Source organism: Mchenga conophoros, linkage group LG14 (assembly GCF_057382185.1).
Source record: "Mchenga conophoros isolate Kocher_MC1m ecotype Shallow Benthic linkage group LG14, M_conophoros_male_GT1.1, whole genome shotgun sequence".
Taxonomy (NCBI): domain Eukaryota; kingdom Metazoa; phylum Chordata; class Actinopteri; order Cichliformes; family Cichlidae; genus Mchenga; species Mchenga conophoros.
Genome location: NC_140539.1, coordinates 15,618,376 through 15,640,117, shown reverse-complemented (window position 1 = coordinate 15,640,117; position 21,742 = coordinate 15,618,376). Strand labels below are relative to the sequence as shown.

The 21,742-nt window shown below is 44.3% G+C and overlaps 1 protein-coding gene across 2 annotated transcripts in view; it reads left to right on the top strand.

The window, feature by feature from the left end:
- The window catches only part of kcnab1a (potassium voltage-gated channel subfamily A regulatory beta subunit 1a), a 137,162-nt gene that overhangs the window by 7,868 nt on the left and 107,552 nt on the right, over positions 1-21,742 (top strand). The window contains exon 1 of one of the 2 annotated variants that reach the window (XM_085245472.1): positions 9,593-9,832. The exons of the other annotated variant lie outside the window; for it this stretch is intronic. Coding sequence (XP_085101598.1) covers positions 9,783-9,832 — 50 coding nt within the window. The 5' untranslated portion in view covers positions 9,593-9,782. Of the gene's footprint in view, positions 1-9,592; positions 9,833-21,742 lie in introns of those variants that run through there. 2 annotated transcript variants of the gene reach the window in all.

Below are 21,742 nucleotides of genomic sequence, written 5' to 3'. Positions count from 1 at the left end.
TATTGGCCTCTCTGGGATCTCTCGCAGGTGTGATCAGTTTATTATCAGGTAGGGGCGGAGTCTTTCCAGGACAAGTCACCAAATAAATACCATTAAAACATGCAGTAAAACTCATAAAAACCAGTGTACAATATTAAAATATTAAAAAGGTAAAACGCAGCAAAACATGCATAGTAGAAAAACTTAGATAACTTGTCCCTTTCCACCCTGTGACAGTCACTTACAAACTAATTGGTGAGATGCGGACTGCTGGCATCATGTTTTTGAAATGACTTGGCTCGCTTGGGAACCTGGCTGAGCAGGTACTAAAGAAGTACCCGGTACCAGGTACGACCACCTAATGGAAAACCCTAAAAACCGAGTTGAGTTGAGCCGAGTAGGTACTTGTGGAAAAGGGTTATACATGTAATAGGACTAATTTACAACTGTAATCCCTGCTCTAACAAACTGTCTGTGTAGCTGGATACAGAAAGCGATTTCAGCACCAATGAGTTTTAACTAACTAAGTTTCTTAAGTTTCTTACCAAAGAATGTCGGGAATCTATCAGGATGCATCTGGAGAGAAAAATCTCCATAGATTTCCTTCATTTACACTTGGGCTTGGAATTTCTGAACCAAAGCATGAAATAAGGTTTTATAATCGTGGCATGTCTTCCTCGGAGGCTCCTGTTGTTTTTGGTCACACACCAATCTATTTTCTCTATGGACGTGCTGGATGGACGTCAGTATTCCTGATCATGCTTCAGCTGTTATCCTGTAATCTGGTTGCGTATGTTTGGGAAAAGAGAGACTGAACCCTGAGATAACTTAAATTACACTTCAATATTGCACACAGATGGTGCTGATTGCATCTTACGTACATCTACCAACTAATGTAAGTCTAATAGCAACAACCAACCAACCCAGTGACATCACTTTCTGTGCTCTCACAAGGTGGTGCTACACATTCTCCAAAAACCTCCATCCGTCCATCCATCCATTTTCTTCCGCTTATCCTTTTCAGGGTCGCGGGGGGCGCTGGAGCCTATCTCAGCTGTCATAGGGTGAGAGGCGGGGTACACCCTGGACAGTGTAACAAACCTTTTGGGTTATAGCACCACTAGGGGGGGAGTCTCCTAGGGGGGTGTGTGAGTATAGCGTGGCAGCCATTACATGCTGCTCGTGTTCTGTTCTCAGGATAGACCTCACCGTTGTAACGGCCTGGCACCGGCGACTACCGATCCCCGCCCATGTATGTACGGACAGTGTAGAGCCGTGGAGACCTGGCTTGTATGGTCTTATGTTGCTGACAAGGAATAAAGGTCTGTTGTTTAATTTAACTGACTGGCTCCGTGTTATCCGGCTAACCTCCACACCACATGCCCGCTGGACCGGCTAGCCGCTCTTTCCTCGCCAGACTGCTATTACAAAGTGGCGCCCGAACATTGTTCTCTGGATCTTCATCGTCATCCGGACCGACAGACGGTGGGCTCGGATGTTTTTCCCGTGTTTTTCAACGATCGACACTTCGGCTGAGGTGGCGTGTTTTTTTTTCTCTTCGTCTGGCTGTATTGGCCGGGCCGATAGGACCCCGTGAAGGAGCCGACCCCCCGGGATTTCAACGGTATTTGCAGGCATGGAAGAGCGCCGACCCATCGCTTGACACGCTCGCCTGCGAGGGGGAGTACTCCGTGAGTAACTGTACGGCCCGTCGGACCGCTAACTCAGTGCTATTGGACCGTTACGACATCGGCGGTGCTAAAGCTAAGGCTAACGCTACAGTGACTTTGACTCAGTGTTCATTCAGAGGGACGTTTTGTTTTGTGTGAAGCATCAGAGTGTGCACGGACGCTCTCTGTCTGATGGATATTAACGCTTAGGTACTCTGTGGGAACGCTCTTTCACTTTGCCATAACTTTTGTGAGACAGAGAGTGGTTTCGGCCATACTTTTGAAATGGCGTCCCACCCAGACACAGGCAGCGAGGGAGACGGCTGCGACTCAGATGCTGAAGCTCCCAGCCTGACTAAGTACATCATCCCTCGCTCTACCCCTCATGACCTCAATCTTAAGGTGGAAAGCTTGCAAGAAGAGGTGGAGAAACTGCGAGTCTGCTTGCACGATTCGCTGGAGCTACAAAAGAGCCTTCTGAAGCACTTGGATGGTGGCGCGAGAGGGGAACCGGGGGAGCAAACATCTCCTCAGAGAACCCCCAACCCGGTGGCTTTTTCCACGCCATTCACACAGAAAGGGATTAACACAGAGCCCCCTCCGCTTCTCCAGCGTCAGTCGGCGGAACTCTGCAATACATCGAGGATGATCGCCGCAGCGCTGCACCAGGCCAAGCTGGAGCCCCCAATGTTCGCTGGTGACGGTGGAGTGTCACCGGAGGAGTGGCTCCAATCAGTGGATAGCTACAGATCGTCGCTGCGCCTAACCGACTCGCAGGTTCTGAGTGAGCTCCCTCACTTCCTCAAGGGAGAGCCCAGTAAATGGTTTAGGGCCCTCAGCTCTCACATTACTACATGGGCACATTTTTACCAACTTTTTGAATCAGTGTTTGTGTCAGCTGATAACCAAGAGCACGTTTGGCGGGGCATCCTCGATCGCGTCCAATCACTAGAGGAACCCCTCCCAACGTTTGTAGCTCACATGCTCGGTGAGTTTAATAAGCTAAGGTGCCCGTCGCCGGAGCATGAACAGATCGAGCTTATATGTAAACATTCATTGGAGAAATATCGGGTTGCGTTGTATGGTACGCCGGTCCCGTCGGTTATGGACCTACTACTTCGCGCGCACGAGCTCCACACAGCCTTAGGTCCAGTCGGCCGCTCAACCCCTACTTCATCCCCTAGTGTTGCAAGCGCGAGAGAACCACATTGTTTTAAATGCTCCCGCCCGGGGTTTACCACACGCACGTGCCCAAGTTGCACCTGGGTTGCCCCAAAAGAACGAGGTGCTGCCAGACCCAGGGCAACCTACCACCGACCTCTCCCAGGCCCACCACCGGGCCTGGAACTGGCCGATGCTGAGGGGCTGGATTCACTGCCGGCGGCTCGTGCGGCCAGTCAGCAGTCGGGAAACCCCCGGGGGGGGGGAGGACATTTCAATGAGGCAGCCCTCCCCCCATTCGCAAAGTATGCCTCGCCCGCATGATGCCCACCAGATTGTGCAAGGCATTGTGGGGCACATGGAAGATGTAGAGTCGGGAGTGCACTGGAACACTCCATTGAAAACCAAAATTAACTTCAACTCGGTGGCAGTGAACGCTACGCTAGATACGGGGGCATCCCTGTCTGCTGTGCGGGCTGAACTCATTTTGGAGAACAACTTGTCTCCCAACAGGACCCACCAGTGGATGGGTCCACCGGTGAGCCTAGTAGACGGTGCTCGCTGTCTCCCGGAGGGTGTTACATGGCTGCCCATAGGGTTCTTGAACAAAAGGTTTTATCACCGGTTTGCTGTCATCCGCAACTTGTCATCCCCCTTTGTCTTAGGGATGGACTTTATGAGCAGGGCCTCTTTGACAATCCACATCCCCTCAAGAACCGTAGTTATGGACGACAGTCCATGCACAGGCGCGGATGAAGAGGAGGGTTGCTCAGTTGATCTGTTGAGCGATGATAATGTCATTATGACGCTTGACATGGTAGAGCCCTCGCTGGAGACCAAAGCTCTGGAGGCAAACCTAACAGATAGTCAGAGAGAACTATTAGTTGTCCTCCTTGAACAATTTAGCTGCATGTTTGGTGGTCATTTGGGCCGCACGTCTTTAACTGAACATGTGATCGACACGGGAGATGCAAGGCCTATTAACCTCCCCCCATACCGCACCTCCCCTGCAAAGAAACAACTCATTGAAGAGCAGGTCCAGAAAATGCTGGAGGATGGCATAATTGAACCGTCCATGAGCCCCTGGGCCGCACCTGTCGTGATTGTTAACAGGTTGGGCGCTGACCCACGGTTCTGTGTGGACTTTAGGGGGCTGAACCAGGTGACTCGGAAGGACTCATACCCCTTACCGCGGGTCGATGAGTCTCTCGACTTCCTAGCGAGAGGTCGATTCATTTCAACATTGGACCTAGCGAGGGGTTACTGGCAGGTGCCGGTTTCAGGGGACTCACGTCCTAAAACAGCCTTTGTTTCCCATTGTGGGCTGTTTCAGTTTCGCATGCTCCCTTTCGGCCTCTGCAACGCACCAGCCACCTTTCAGAGGCTGATGCACAACGTCCTCAGCGGCCTTGTTTACAAGACATGTGCTGTATATCTGGACGACATCGTGGTTGTGTCCCCTACCTTCGAACAGCATTTGTTGGACCTGCGGGAGGTCCTTGAGAGACTTAGGTCTGTGGGTCTCTCGTTGAAGCTTAAGAAATGCCAGTTCTGCCTGAAGGAGCTCACCTTTCTGGGCTACCGGGTTACCCCGGATGCCATTAAACCGGACGATGACAAAATCAAGGCTGTGATGCAGTTCAGAACTCCGTCCTCAATGAAACAGGTGCGGCAGTTTCTCGGTCTGACGGGATACTACCGCAGATTCGTAAAGGAATATGCTCGCCATGCAGAACCTCTGCACGCCCTGACAAGGAAGGATGTTACCTTTCAGTGGGATGACAGGTGTCAGGAGTCCATGGACTTCCTGAAACAGAGCATTGCGACAGCGCCTGTCCTGTCACTCCCTGACTTTTCCCGGCCTTTCTTCATCCATACGGATGCATGTGACCTTGGCTTGGGGGCGGCCTTAATGCAGAAGGATGCAGAGGGTAGGGAAGTAGCGGTCGCTTACGCGAGTCGAGCTCTTCACAAGGCAGAGAAACCATACTCTACGCCAGAAAAGGAGTGTCTGGCCGTGATTTGGGCTTTAGAACACTTTCGTCCCTATGTGGAAGGGCTTCATGTGACGGTCTTGACTGACCACAACAGCCTTAAGTGGCTGATGTCACGCCCAAACCCCACTGGCCGGTTGGCGCGGTGGTCCCTGCGCTTGCAGGACTTTGACTTTACCATCGTACATAAGGCGGGGGTGCACAACAGGGTGCCAGACGCTCTGTCTCGCAACCCACTACCTGCACCAGAGGGTCCTCCTATTGAAATCTTGCCGGAGCATGCTGTCATGTGGGGCATGGATCTTCGCGCCCAGCCTCCCCTTTTGTTAGAGGACCGAACACAACTAAGGCAGCTGCAGCTAGATGACCCAGGTGCAGGTCCAAAGCTCCGAGACCTGGAGTGTTCCCCCAATCTGGGTTCGGACGCCAGTCCTTCACCGTCCTTGGTGGTCAATGACGGCCTACTCTATTACCGAGGCCCGAAACATAAGCGCAATCTTCGTCCCCAGGAGGAGCTGAAGCTGTATGCTCCTACGGCTCTCCGGGGTACCCTGTGCGGTTATTATCATGACCACCCTACAGCAGGTCACCTGGGGATTGCTAAGACACTAGCGAGAATGCAGTCTAGGTTTTACTGGCCCAAGATGGCATCGGAAGTTAAACGCTACGTCTTGTCGTGCCCAGTATGTCAACTCACAAAACCCAGTCAAAGAAAGCCAGCGGGCTTCATGGTCCCCATTTCGCCCCAGCGACCCTGGGAATACGCAGGGGTCGATTTTGTCGGACCACTACCTCGCACCGCTTCGGGGAACTCGTACATACTGGTCTTCGTAGACTATTTCTCCAAGTGGATCGAAGTGTGTGCGGTTCGGGATGCGACGGCTCGAGTGGCAGCCAGTAAGTTCATTAACGAGGTATTTGCTAGGCATGGGGCCCCTAGGTACCTTATTTCGGACAGGGGCTCACCTTTTGTCAGTGAGCTGTTTGATTCTGTTCTCTCCACTCTTGGGTCCACCCACCGCCTCACGACGGCGTATCATCCGCAAACTAATGCGACCGAAAGAGTGAACAGAACTCTCAAAACGGCCATCCGCGCATACGTGGGCGATAAGCACGCGTCGTGGGATAAGTTCATGTCCCAAATCTGTTTCGCGCTGCGCTCGGCCCCCCATGAGAGTACAGGACTCAGCCCTGCTATGATGTTGTATGGTAGGGAGCTGGAGACACCCCTTGACTTGCTTACTAAGCCGTCCGGGGAGAGCGAGGAGTCATCCATGCCCTATCCGGAGACCCTTAAAGCGTCGCTTCAGGAGGCCCACGATCGGGCCAGGGAGACACTGGCTCGCAGCCATGCTAGGCAGAAACGCTACTACGACCTGAGACGCCGGCCGATGACCTACGCAGTCGGAGACTTGGTGAAAGTCAAAGCTCATCATCGATCGGACGCTCAATCTTGCTTCACGGCCAAGCTGGCACCCTTGTTTACAGGGCCCCTCCAGGTTACTCAGAAGCTTGGGGAGGTCAACTACAGATTAGCCAAGATTGACACTGGTGAAGACGCAGGAGTCTTCCACGTCGTGAACGTTCAGCCATTTTACTCCTGGGACTCCACATCTCCTTCAGGGCACCGGACTTCGGCCCAGGAGAGCCTGGATGAGACTGAAACGGGGGAACAGCCCTCATTCCCGAGTTCAGGGGATATCGAAGCAGGCGGGCACCCCGCCGAGGGCGCCTCTGAGTCGCCACCGGCCGAGGGGGAACACTATCATTTGAGACCCCGCCGGTGCCCCAGAATCACTGAGGGTTGGACTGCTACCAGGTGGACTAACCGTCATCATACGGACAGACTCAATGTTGACTGAGGGTTGGTTTCATACATGTACATGCTGTAATTGTTCTGTTCATAAGGGGTGATTACTTGTTCTGTTCCACTGAGCCCTCGTCATCGTGGCCCGTGAGAGCCTTTGTTTGGTTTTCGGTTGTACTGATTTGTGTGACCGGTTGTGTTGTATGTCTGACTGTTTCCCTTGTCTATGACCATCTCTGGAAGATGGATTGGCAGTAATACTGCATGTTCTGTATTGTTTGCTTCAAGCACTAATTTTGTTTATTGACTGTACCAATGCTTAAGGTAAGGATGTCTAACAATTCCTCCACAACCTGCTTAGTACTTAATGTAACTATGTATAGTGAAGAAGGGTAGCGGGAGGAGGGTCACCTGGGTCCGGCTGAGGACAGCCTGCGAATTGCCGGGGGGGTGATGTAACAAACCTTTTGGGTTATAGCACCACTAGGGGGGGAGTCTCCTAGGGGTGTGTGTGAGTATAGCGTGGCAGCCATTACATGCTGCTCGTGTTCTGTTCTCAGGATAGACCTCACCGTTGTAACGGCCTGGCACCGGCGACTACCGATCCCCGCCCATGTATGTACGGACAGTGTAGAGCCGTGGAGACCTGGCTTGTATGGTCTTATGTTGCTGACAAGGAATAAAGGTCTGTTGTTTAATTTAACTGACTGGCTCCGTGTTATCCGGCTAACCTCCACACCACATGCCCGCTGGACCGGCTAGCCGCTCTTTCCTCGCCAGACTGCTGTTACAACAGGTCGCCAGTCTGTTGCAGGGCCAACACACAGGGACAGACAACCAAAAACCTCTAAAGACTTATTCCTTAAATCCAGCTTTACACCAGTTGACAGTTTTGCAGAGTAGTGCTGCATGGTGTAAACCAGCCCCAATACACGTAATGTTTCGTGTCCACTTTAAATCGGGAATAAGAGATTTGAACCCTAAGCTGCAAACCCAACTCAGAAACTGTTTCTGTACTCCACATCACTTCAAAGCACGAGAAAGATAAATAAATGTTAAATAATAAAATATAACAGCTGTGTTTGACTACCCAAAGAGCAGCAGTGACAATTTATTGACTAAAACCAGTCACAAGCCTCTGCTCTGTGGACCGGAGCCTTTCTGTTCCCCCACAGTGTTTATGCTCAAACTTTTGCCTATGTAAGGAGAAACTGTTCAGGCACTGCACTCCATTTATTACTCACAGACACAAAGAGAAGGAAAAGCAAAGTATTGGGTGAGCGAAAATGAACGATGTTAAAAAAATACAAATGATTTAAAAATGATCTTTAAGCAAGCACATTGATAATATTATATTATTTATAGCCTCTGCGGTGCGTCACGGAGTTTAGAGCCTAATCTGTTCTTCCTCACTTTGTGTTCTGTATGTATTTGTTTCTCTGTGTGCAACAGTGTGCGTGCGCGTTTGTCAGAGATGGGAAGCTGTAGTTTGTAACCAAGACGCACAGTTGCGCTCCTAACCAGTGAGTTAAGGAGCGAGTAAATGCACACACTCACAGAAACAGATACGCCACAGTCAGACACACAAACACTCAGATAAATGCGTCAATTGCTCATCCTTTATTCATCTTGGAAAACAAGTGAATATTTAACAGAAGAGCTGGTGTCCTCTTTAAATAGTTAATTGGTCAGCCGGTCACAGAAGTGGCGTGCGTGCGTGCAGTCATTTATCTAACTTTATAAATACCATACAAGTCTACAGTTTGTGCATCACAGTCTACATTTCTGCACAAATAAATAAAAAGAAATGAAGAAGAATCTAAGGTGCCTGCATTAGTTCTTGCTTTAGAGTCTTTTCTATTATGAATGTAGAGGGTGTGTTAAATTGTGAAGAGCTTTACACACTTGGTATTAGACCAGCCAAGATCCTGTGACACCTTTGGCTTAGAACCAGTCATGTAATAAATTACTTTGGACTGAGAGAAAGAGAGCGCCTCATTTTGTACTGTAATTACAAGATAGGGCGGTCTGTTTAATCAGGGATTTTATTGTACATCGTGTTCAGTTAGGTTACACGCTAAAGCTGCAGTATAGTTTTATTCAAGCACTTTATTCAAGTACAAATTTGAGGTAGTCTTAGTATGAGTGTCATACCACTTCATTCTGCCAGTTTAATATGACAACAGGAAGGATGCAGTACTTTATTTATTTTTTACAATTGTCTCACAGCTTTAGTAATCTTAGCATTATTGCCTATTAAATATAACTATTATAGCATACAAAGCTATATTATAGGCTTTGACACGTATAGGTGAACTGGATCCTCAAGACGTCTCACTCCAGGAAAGAAATTAAACAAGGTAACGCTCCTGCTGACTGGAAAAACTGATAACTGTTAGTCTTTGTTAAAGCCAACGCTCGTAAAGGACTGGATCACTTGACTGTAACCAAGTGCTCATCTACAGCTATATACACTCATTAAGTATACCTTACTAGCAGTGTTGGTCAAGTTACTTGAAAAAAGTAATCAGTAACTAATTACTGATTACTCCCCCAAAAAAGTAATCCCGTTACTTTACTGATTACTTATTTTCAAAAGTAATTAATTACTTAGTTACTTAGTTACTTAGTTACTTTTTAAAAACACGATTTACAACCTGAAGAGGTGATAAAGTGATAGATCTTTCAGCCCAATTCTACTTTTTCTACATAATCCATCATACAAAATGTAATCAAATGGAAAAGTCTCTTTTTAAAACTTGTTTTATCAGTTTTAATCTTTTAACTTTATGCATCAAGCAAAACATTTAATTATATGCAACATTCTCTGACTTGAATAAATTAGTTTAACATTTAAACCTATTTTCTGCACATTCCAGCACATAAAATAAAATATTTTTTGTGTTTACACTCAGTCTTTCAAATAGATGCAAGTAAAACACAGCAGAAAATAAATAAAGTCAAAGACTCAGCAGTCCTTTTGCTCTATTTTCACCTGTAAAGCAGGAGCAGGGTAGGCGGAGGGTTACCCTGGTGCAGGTGTGCTGCGGTCAGTTGAAGAATCCGCGCGAGTGTCTCTGTGAGTTTCCCATCACGTCGTAGCTACTCGGTGCTTGCTCGGAAGTTTAGGGGTTTTTTTCGCTGTAAAAAGAAGTTTTCTTCCCACGCACGATGGACGCTAATGTTTTTGTCACTTTTTATGGAATCAAACTCAAAGTAAGGTCAGTACTTCCACACTTTAAACGCTGCACGCTCATACTCTCTCCCGCACTCGATATATTATCCATTGTTGATCTGCACACAGCTGCTGTCACCAACGTCGCACTTGCTTACGTCACTGTCATGAGACATTCTCGCAAAAAAAATCACGGTTTTAGTAACGCAGTAACGCAGCGTTCCTACGGGAAAGTAACGGTAATCTAATTACCGATTTTGCAATAGTAATCCCTTACTTTACTCGTTACTTGTAAAAAGTAATCAGATTACAGTAACGCGTTACTTGTAACGCGTTACTGCCCATCTCTGCTTACTAGTATTAGGTTGGGCACTCTTTGCCTTTAGAAATGCCTTAATTCTTCACGGCATAGATTCAACAAGGTGCTGAACTCATTCCTCAGAAATGTTGGTCCCTGCTGATATGACGGTATCACACAGATCTCCACATCTACCACATCCCAAAGGTGCTCTGTTGGATTGAGATCTGGTGACTGTGGAGGCCATATGAGTACAGTGAACTCACTGTCATGTTCGAAAAACCAGTTAGAGATGATTTGAACTCTGTGCCATGGTGTGTTATCTTACTGGAAGCAGCCATAAGAAGAAGGTAGACTGTGGTTACAAGGGATAGACGTCCTCAGCAACAATACTCGGGTGGTCAATGCTCAGTTGTTACTAAGGGACTCGAATTGTGCCAAGAAAACTGAAGCCTGAACTGTTGATGCAAGGCAAGATGGAGCCGTGCTTTCGTGTTGTTTATGCTCAAATTCTGACCCTACCATCTGAATTTTGTAGCAGAAATTGAGATTCATCAGGCCAGGTAACATTTTTCCAATCTATTGTTCAGTTTCGGTGAGCCTGTGTGAACTGTAGCCTCAATTTCCTGTTCTTATTTCCTGACTGGAGGGACACCTGGTGTGCCCTTCTGCTGCTGCAGCTCACCTGCTTCAAGCTTTGACATGTTGTACACTCAAAGATGCTCTTCTGCATTCCCTGGTTGTAATGAGTGGTTATTTCCAATTACTGTTGCCTTTCTATCAGCTTGAAGCAGTCTCTAAATTTTTCTCTGACCTCTGATGTCAACAAGGCAAACTCTGAAACACTTTGTAGCTGTGTGTTTCAAAACGTGCTATAAAGTTATTATTACTAAAAATAAACCCTTCTTATGTAAAGCCATATTTGCTCCAGTCTTGATTTACGTGTACTCAGACAAATGGCCCCTGCCCACTCACACAGGTGTTTCAGCTCTGGCTGATTGCACATCTGCTTTGATTGAGCCTGAGAGTAATGAATGTTGATGCTGTCCTTAAAAAAATGATAAAGTTAGTAGGTTTTTCTGCTCTGACAGGTGCAGAATAATTAGAAGGAAATGGAGAGTGCCATCAATCAAGCACGCTCGCACAGTTAGTTGCAATCACACAGTATGAGTGAAATCACCTGTGCAGATGTTCAGACAAGTTACATTTTGCTCATGAAGAGCGATTTGGCAGATGGTTAAATAGGTTTTTATTGTGAAGGCCCTTTTACTTAAACGCAGATTAAAGTGTTAGATGTAGCAGATACAAACTAAAAGAAGAGGAATAAAGATTATTGCTCAGGAAGAATTGCTTGAAGCTTTTTTGCAGTCTTCTTGTTCTCACTTAGACACACTTTTGTTATTTTTAAAGTGACTTATTAATTCCCCGTGGCTTATCCTGTTCTATCAGATGCTTAAACAAAGGCATAACCCTTAACTTACTCCCAGCACAGAATCAGTTCTACTGTTACTCTGTTACACTGATTCATGATTAATCAATACGGGTCCAATAGTGGGGGCAACACTTTCACACACATCTCCGCTTCATTAGTCTGTTGAGTGAGCTAAAGTGTGGTCTTTACATGACTCTCATTAATAATTGACTCCACAGCTTGAAAAATCAGCTGGACTCTAAACACGTGCAGCTATGAGTTTTTTCTGGCTCCTCTTTACCTCGTGCTGTGTCTCAGCCACACACACACACACACACCCTCTGATGTTCCACTTGTGTCAGCACTAGCCAACTGCGTAAACCAATAGGACATGAGTTTGTCCTATTGACTTGCTCTTTGGGAGAGTGGCAGACAGGACCTAACTCTGTCAGATCGGGCCAAACCCTCATCATGGATCACTATGCTTGTCTGACCTTTCTTTGAAACTCTCTTGGTTTTAAAAGGAATTTGCAACTTGGTATTAAATCCATGAAAGACAAACACAGACTCACAGATCTGAGCACTGGTATGTTAAAAAGAAAAAGTCACGATGTTTTCTCTGAGGTGTAGTAATTTGAACTTTTTCTTCTCCTTGCTACGGCCTTTGAACATTAGAAAAGCACGACTGTCTTGCTCCTTGATATTTGTCCATTATTGATGAGGGGTGCTAGGCGTCATTTAGGAGGGAGAGCTCTCCTTGGGTCTCACTAAGGTCACTGGAGGATAAAGCCACAGTGGAGCTTCATCTTACTCTCCCACACTGCTTTACGTCAAAGGAAGGGAACCCTGCCAAGTTTAACTTTGTGTCTCTTGGACGCATGCTCATCCTTTCCCTTAAAAATTATTAGCCGATCTTCAAGGTAAGTCTGTAGCCTTTGGCAAATCCGACCACAGCCAAAGTATCACAAGTTCTAAAGATAATCTTTGAGTTACGAGCACACATCCGTTTAACTCAGTTTTAAAAATCCCACTGGAGGTCGCTGATGGGTGTGTATATATATGTGTGTGTTTCTAGCAAGGCTGGGATGTGAAGCTGAACCACTTTCTCTTCAACCACTATTTTAAGATGAGTCTTTGAGATAAGAGCAGCAGTTAAATGCCTAATTTGTACCGATGGTGCAGTGCGCAGGAGGGGTAATGGCGTGGGTGTGAGATGAGTCCCTGGAGGGTTAAGGAGCATGTTTAACAGTTAGATGTGGGTGTGTGAGTGAGGAGGTGTGGGTTAGAGAAATAAGATCCGAAATGAGACACTTGGGACTCTGGTAAGGAGATCAAAAGAAAGAGGCATAAAGTTGGTTGAGAGGAGTCCTGTTATTTAAGTGTTGGTTTCAAGTTTTAACACTAGGGGGAGCCATAGATCTGCTGTCCCTTTACCTTTGGACAACAAAAGCATCAACCTCTACACTCTTTTCAGCTGATTGAGGACCAGTGATTGTCTGCAGTCACTTCATTTGCACTTGATCGATTTTAAGCACAGCAGGTCTGAGTATTTAATTGTCTGTGCATTGTGTCATATTTGTAAAACACAATGCTTCTGTCCTCTCTTTGCTTTTCTTCATTACAAGGTGAAATGAAAAAAAAAATACTGTGCACAGCTGATGATTGTAGATCAATGTAACTAACAGTTCCTTGTTCCCAGTGATGTTACCAGAAATACTGTTTGCCATAAGAGAGGGAAAAAAAGGGCCTGACTAAAGTGAAATGTTGCTTTAAGGGGTGCTGCAGTGCTCATGCAGACGTGGAATCAGTTGGAGTGTCGCCTACTGAGGATTTCAGAGACCTTTCAAACCCACGGCTCAAGAAGGGTCAATGAAAAAAAAGAGAGAAAAGTAACCTGGCTCCTTCAGCAGAGAAGCAAATCCTATTCTCCTCATATCGCTCATGCTCTCATCTTCCATTTTTCACTTTTCACGTTGATTTCTTTCAGCTTGCTCTTACTTTATAATCAGTTTTATCTGCTTTCGTCACATTGCTAGTGTACTTGAAAAAATACTTGTACCACCACTAAGTGAGTATATAATGTCTGTTATTGTCTCTAAAAGATTTCTCTTTAACTATATATACGTATTACACAAATATCTCACACACAAACAGGTTTACAGCTGCAGCGTTATCTTGGAAACTTTCAGCCGATAGCTCAGCTGACCCTTCTACACACCCAGATGGCAAATTTCATACAGAGTTGCTGCGCACCTGCAAGCTGTTTTGCAACCCACCTCCTGAGAAAAGAGCTTCTGCTCCTTTCACCTCTAGCTTCACATGTATGCAGCTTGCGCCTCATGCTTTCCACAATAAAGCAGATCCGTAGAAATAAAATTAAACACAGGCACTATCATCAGTCATCGCCCTCGTTCTCCTCATTTTGCTGCTGGAGTGAATTCACTGCAAGCAGATAATGGTGCTAAAGAGATGGCACCAAGACTTTGACACCATTTGGCAATCAGAGTACCTGCATACAGACACATTTGATCATATTTGTAACTAATATTACCTCAGTGGTCATGTAAAACAATCAAATATGGGTAGGAACGGTTAAAAAATATTGTATTTTTCTACAGGTTGAGTGATATGATATTCTTACTGGCTTCTACTGCTTTGACTGCAATTACATTAATAAGAGTAGTTTTTTGGCAACTTCGTCTGGGTTCTGTCTCCACTGCTGCCTGCTGTGTATCTATGTGTGTTTGACAGGGAGGAGAAGCTGCAGCTCAGTACATGGTTTAGAAAATTTAGTGTAGTTCTTTTTCCTTTTTGGCTCAGGTGCTGTGAAGAAAAAAAGCTTGCTGCGTCTAGTTCGTAATAGCGTGGAAAAGCTTAAAAGGGCCACATCAAACAAGCTGTTCTGTCTAAACACACTCGTAAAACTATCATGCGGATGGAACTGTGGTAAATTCATTCATTGCACAGACAGAACTTTTTCACTGCCCAGCCATATATCTCCACTCAGCAGCACTAAGCTGATACGGTGGTGTAGGCAAAGTTTAGAATCACTTCCTTGGATCAGCACTTTTCTCATCTGTTCTCAGTTTGTCTCCACAGATTGTAATACAGAGGAGTGGAGCTTGAACCTTTTCCAGACTCTGTGTGTGTGTGTGTGTGTGTGCAATGCTTATGTGTGTTCATGGGTACAGTGTGATAAGAAAAGGTAATACATTGCACTCCCTCAAGACCCATTAAGAGAGGAGAGGTAAGAGAACAGGGGACAAAAAGTGCAACATAAAAGATTTCGGTTGTATCGGGTATACACGCACGCACACGTGCACGGATCCTGACGACTTTGCTGCAGCATTTATCACTATTTCACGAACAGCTGGTAACCGCTGCAGCAAGAGACTCACAATTCCCAACAATGTGTGAAGGTATCACACGATTAGCTTCATGAAGGCAGATACACAACTTTACAAGTTTACTGTTTTAGAGTGACTTCACTGCAGCAATGCAGCACATATCTGGGGACCGCAGTCTCCTGCTTTTAGCATATCTTCTTGTTCTTTTGGCTCCTCCCTTTAGAAGTCGCCACAGCAGCCTCACCCTGTCCCTAACATCCTCCTCTGTCACATCAACCCTCCACATCTGCTCCATCCTGGCAGCTCCATCTTCAGCATCCTTTTTTCCAGCATATCTGCCATACTATCTTCAGCTCTCCCGCCTCCAACTCGGCCTCCTGTCTTTTTGTCAGAGCCACCGTCTCCACACCACACATCATAGCAGGTCTCACTACCATCATGTAACCCTATCCTTCTGTCACAAATCACCCCTGACACTCGTCTCCACCCACTCCACCCTGCCGGCACTCTCTTCTTCACCTCTCTTGTGCACCCGGGCATTTAAATTCACCCATCTTCACTCTTACACTGGTTTCCCTCTCCTGTGTTCAGTGTATAATTACATTGATTTTCACTCATCCTACTACACTGTTAGCTCACTTGCAGATTTTGCTTTTCAAAACTACAATAGGTTCAATATAGAGAAGAATTGAACATGATTTATTAAGATAGAGTAATAATAGTTAACGTGTTTGGCAGTTAAACTCTGGTGACCCATCATGACAGAACGAAATCCCAGTGGTGATAAGATTTAGGACAGGACCCCCCTGGGTCTTGATAGTGGTGAAGATGAAGACTGAGGCTTGGACGGAGTGCTGAGTGAGAGCGGGGTGGATGTGTGAGGTAGAGGAGCTCACCTACTAATGTCAGATTGGTGGTTCGCTCCAAATATCCATGAACAAGATACTCAACCCAAGGCTGCACTTCTCGGGTTGTGAATGTTAGATTGAAAGCATTTAACCCTCCTGCCATCCTTTAAAAAACTCACACCCATCACCCTAGGGACCATTCTCAGCCACGCCATAAAAAGACCATATATCCATATCTTATTCCACTTTAAATTAGCCAACCTTGTAAAACTACTTCTCCCTGAAATATTCATGTAAAGTTTTAATTATATTTTCGTTGTTTTAACCCTTCAAATCCCAGTGTTATTACATGAGCACCCTGTGTTATAAGCCCCAAAAACCAAAAAACGAAACTAAATATTTCCACAAAAAACCAGTTGAAGTAATATGTGATTGTCATTATAAGTAGGCCTTTAGATGGACCAAAGATTGGCACCAACATACATTTTGACCTGCCATTATTTTTTTGCATTTTTTTTGCAATTTAAAAATTAAAACTTCAAGGCCCTGAGTCTTCATTGACATCCAAGAAAAGAAGAAAAAATAAAATCATATGATGATAATTTGGGGTTGAAAAATAGCATTTATAATGGAAGTCAATGGGCAGAAAATGGTCCCCAGGGTGATGGGTGTGGGGATTTCTGCTGCTCAGCCATTTTAGGCTGATTTAAGGAATTCACACTGGAATATTAACATTGACAGGTAAAAACTATCCTGTGGCAAGTTTGGTTATATTCCACTGAACACAGTGGAAATGGCAGCCATTTAACACATAGCAGTGGCACAAAAAGGTCCCAAGAAGGCAGGAAGGTTAAACATAGAAAAAACATGCATGTTGTAGAAAGTTCTATAAATGTATTAAAATTGTCATTCAAAAAACAATCTTGGAGAGTTTTATGTAGATAACACATGTGTTTCTATAACTTGAGAAGCCCAATCACGGTCTGGTCTCATTGGAGAAGACTGCAGTTCATCCAGGATTCCTCAGCTTAGTTAGCAGGAGGACTCCACATTGTTCTCAGATTGTTGCACTGATACAAGACATGTTCACTCTCACTTCCTTTAACAGTGATAGAAACTTGCATTTTCATGACTAGTATTGTGCGCCATTAATGCATCTCAGTCAGAGCATTGTTGCCTGTGTGGGTGCTGTGACACAATAACTGTGAATGGCTCAGTCTAGTTTTATTTTTTCTCATGTGAAGAAAGTTTAAACTTCTGTCCTTAATAAGCAGCATTCTCTTAAGCTAACCACAATGTTTTTGCCATTTCTGCTGTGTACCATGCACATCACTGTAACAATATGCAAAATTTCAGTGATCATATACAATATACAAGGACACAAAAAGCAGCACCTGTAGAAAATGATCATTTAATCGTTACTCTTCCTTCAATTGTTAATTCAAAGCAACAGTAAATGTGTCTTGTGCAAAGGTTTGGGTTCTTGTCTAACTGTAAAGTCTCAATTCGATTATTATTTTAAGAGCTTCTGGCAGGTACACAAATATTGTCCTCTGGCACATTTATTAATATCGCCAACTTATTTTTCTGCCCTTTAATTACATAAATATTTCACAAAGTCTGGAGATTTGATATTTGATGCCAACATGTCTCAGAGGAAAGTGTCATTAAAAGTTGTCTCTTCCTCATGAAACTGTTAAAAAATGTAACTTGAGCAGCACATCTAATTTATTTTATGACTAGAATCTATTTCATTAAAAGTCCAAACTTCAACAGTAAATCAACTTTAAAGGCCAGTCCTCTATTTGAGGTACGCACTTAAAACATTGTGTTATTTTAGCGATTTAATGAAGCCAGAATAAGGCACTAATCAGAAGAGCCAAGTGGTTTGGGATGAGGTGAAAGCTCTCCCTCGTATGGCCGCTTCACCCCCCCATTATCTTCAAGTGGTTTCATTTCAGCACCTCAATGATTATTAAAGCGGGGCAAGCGAGTGCGTTTGCAGTAATCGTTATCTGAAACTCTCCTTCCAAAAAAACTACTGAGGCCACTTTGTGAATTAGGCTCACTGAGGCTGTAAATGTAAATACACACTGACATCTAAATAAGTAAAAGGTCATTAGAAGGAATGAGAGGGAGATCAGTCAAACCAGGCTATGGACACAGTTTTAATCAGGTAAAATAACTGATAATAAATTTTCACACATGTAATGTCAGACACATAATGAAACGACTGTTTTTGATGTGATCTAATTAACAAACAGCTGCAAATGCAGTCCATCTTCCATGCGGCGTTAGAGCACACGTACATGATTGTGCATGCAAATGAAGGTATGCAAACACCAGAGTCGGGGCAGTGCGGGGCGGTGAGTAAGCTATGTGAGGAATAATTTCCATACAGATGAGCTAAGCATTTTCTGCTTCACACCAGGTTTATATTTAAAGGTTGTTTATTGATTTAAATACTCCTCACTGTTGGGCTCCATGTTACAGTACTCAGAGCATGTACCTGTTCAGCTAAAGGTGCCAGTCTTTTTCCAGTGCAACTCCAGCATACACCAACTTTAATTTAGGGGCTGAAAGAACATCAAAACACAGAGCAATCAAGACTCGTGTTCTGTTTATATGTTTTATTTTTATCCAACTGTTTTTTTCGGGTTCTTGCCTTCCTGATACCTGATCTTGGGCCCATCATACGCATAATATTCGTTGTAATGGTGTCTGGAGGGTGGTGTCATCTTCTCTTCCTGTGGGTGTCATCATTGCAGTATAGAGCTGGGGTGGAGAAAAGAAAACTTGCTGGAGTTTTTGCCCGAATTTGCTTGATGAGAGTAATTCTTACTTTTAAAGCATTCATTTATTTTCTCTGTTGCACCACTAAAGACTCGCTTCAGATGGATCAAAGCATCTCCAACGTGCTGTGTCAATGAGTGCCGTATTGTTTCATCTCCAAGGAAACCAGAGTGTATCCTGCATTCCTACAGATGCTTCCTGGTTGCCATCTGGCATCTTTATTCTTGCCTGGTGTTATTTTATTGCTGCTTTTTTCCCACACATATAACGCCTCCATACTGTTTCCATAGCAATGCTATTGCTGAGATGACGGTTATCTCTTGTTGTTACAGCTCTTGACTATCAAGTGTCCATATCTGGAGACTCTCTAGCAGTCAGGAATGCTGCTCCCTGCAACAAATAGCTAATTGTGGTGCAGGTGGTGTAGGCGTAGAGGCTTATTATGAAGTGCAAGTTGGAGGACAACCCTGTTACGTCACGCATGAAGGTACAAAACTTTTACAAAAGAAAAGTTGTGCTTTGCAAGTTTGGTGCCAGGAATTCTTATTGTTCAGTTCTTAACTTGGTGAAATGAGAATTTTATTTCTGTGTTTCTTCACCAAGCTGTTAAACTGCAGCAGTAAACACTCTGGCTATGAGTTGTGCTGTAGGAAGGAAGCATTAACACACACACACACACACACACACACACACACACACACACAGCAGGACGGTACAAAAATTATACTGCTGTTGCAGTCCTGCAGAAGTACGAGAGCCCAGTGCCTTGCTCACAGGCACTTTATAATAAGCTCCTCTGCCATTTGTGCGTACACAATGTTTCCCTCCAGACATCTCATGTTCCCATGGTGACCAACTTAGTGATTAGTATTAGCATAAAGGCATCCAATAAAGACATAAAGCTCAGATGGCAGAACACGTGAAATTCGACTGCACACATGCTGCAGCTTCCGCTGTAGCTACTATTTCTAAATTCCAGTGATCTTAGTTTTTATATTCACATCAACAACCTCAACAGTTAAAAAATTCCTGTCTCAAACTGTCTCTGAGAACTTGGTCCAGGCATTTAAATCAAGCAGTTTGGAGTAATTGTAACACTCTATTTGCCAGATGATCCAAATCAGGGACGTCCAACTCACTTTACCGTATATAGCCCACGTTTATCTCCAGTGTGTCGAACCCTTAAGACTCAGTGTAAATATGTTTAACACCACATTTAGTCCCAATTTCAATTATAAGAAAAAGAAATGCGTTTTTAATAGTACGTCTCAGTTTTTCTACAAGAAAAAGAAGATTTGCAGCTGCAGTAAATGAAAGAAAAGTGCATTGTTTATCTAATAATTAATTACTTTGGTGGAGTGTGACTGGGAGGTCTTGATCATTTGGGAGAAACTGTGAAAGCCACAGTAAAAAGTCAGAAATCGACGCCCGCTGTCATTTTTTTAAAGCTATCCAGTGGGCCAGATTGGATTCTGTGCCTGGCCGATTCTGGCAAATGGGCCTTATGTTTATACCCTCTCTCCCTGCCAGTACATCTCTAAGTTGCTCAGTGTCTATAAGCCAGTCAGAGCTCTCATGTCTTCAGGTTCAGATCTTTTTACTGTTCTCAGAAATGGATCTGAGTGTGTTGAGGGTGCTTTCAGTTACTGTGGTCCTGTTCTTTGGAACAAGCTGCCCACTGACCTGAGATCAGTTACATACTGATCAGCCGATACATTTAAAAACAGACTCAAAGCCTTTTATTACATTTTGTCTGTTTATTACAGCAATTATTTTATCTTCTGTGTTAAGCACATTGAGTTTCCATGTAATGAAATTTGCTATATAAATATAATTGCAGGTAAACCATCCATTCGTAGAGCAGAAGAGGAAAATATTGATTTGACTTTAATCTCAAAACATCTTCTGTTTACTTTTGTTGCTTTTATTACCTTTTAAAAGCATTTTTGTCCTACTGAAGTCTCGGCTCTTCGCTACCAATGAAAATCAGGTTGTTTTCACAGATGCCATCGAATAATAGTTGATGGGATACAACCAGAGACCAGGCTGAATGGAGATAAGCTAAAACCTTTTTAGAGGTAAACTTATGGGGGCCAAATTAACAGAGCAACTTAAATCTGTCTCGGTTTCCTTTACACCAATTTATTTGTGATTGGGATTAGCTGTCAATACATAATCTACAGTAATTTGAAGATAACAATATTTTTGATTTGACGGGCATGCCGTTGCTTCGCAAGTTAGACAATCAGCTCTTTAACAAATCGCAGTGCACTCACACTAATTGCAGTAATTTTACTCTTGAGCTGGGCCTGCTGAAATGTTTAATTACAAAAAAATCCATTAATTATAGCATGAAGAGTAATTATGTCTGAAGATGCATAGCGCTGGATACCGAGTCCCCATGTTACAACATGTTCACCATTTTCAGCCCGTCTTTTACGAGAACAGTTTTTCCATTAATAATCAAAACATATGAACTGACTGTCACTAATACTGAGAAGCTGGTGTGGTGCATATAAGATCAGGAGAGTTTGACCCATCTTGTTTTTACCTGCTATCTGACGTCTAAATAACTAGTTGTAATCGAATGCTCCCCCAAGAACAATGAGTCACTGACTGGATACTCTCAGGATTATGACCCAGTAATGACCTGTCTGTGTTGGTGTCTGGGTTATGAGCCAGAGATTACAGAAAAAGGAGAAATGAATTCTTTTATTTTAAGTGTTTTATTAATATACTAACGTGTGTTTATTGTATTTTTTCAGTACATATTGGATTCCTAAGAGAACCAAATACACACAAGAAATACAAGCAATACTCATATATACTGCTGCCTATTATCAGCTACTGTAATGAGTTTTTGATATGATATGGAAAGAGTGTAATTGTTTCTGCCTAAATACGAGGGTTCTGCTCTCCCAGTACAAATTTTTCAAAGGTATTGTTCTATTTTTTTCTTTTAAATTTAGCGTTAAATAGTAGAGCTTGCCACACTACTTAACTGGCACTTTGTCACATACAGTAGCCTCCTGTTGTAGAGTAGATGTGGTTTTATTTTCAGCAGTAATCTTTATACTGTGAGTGGAGGTGGCAGCTGCAAAGGGTCTGGCTTCTTTTCACTGTGACACACCTCAGTGCTCGGCCACCGGAGAGTGGAACCTCTGCCTTTTATGCAAAGCTGAGTGGGGATGTTCGGCTCATTTGTTACGGCAGAGGGGCAAACTAGGCCCGTCCGTCCACCTTTGCATTTGTAAAATAC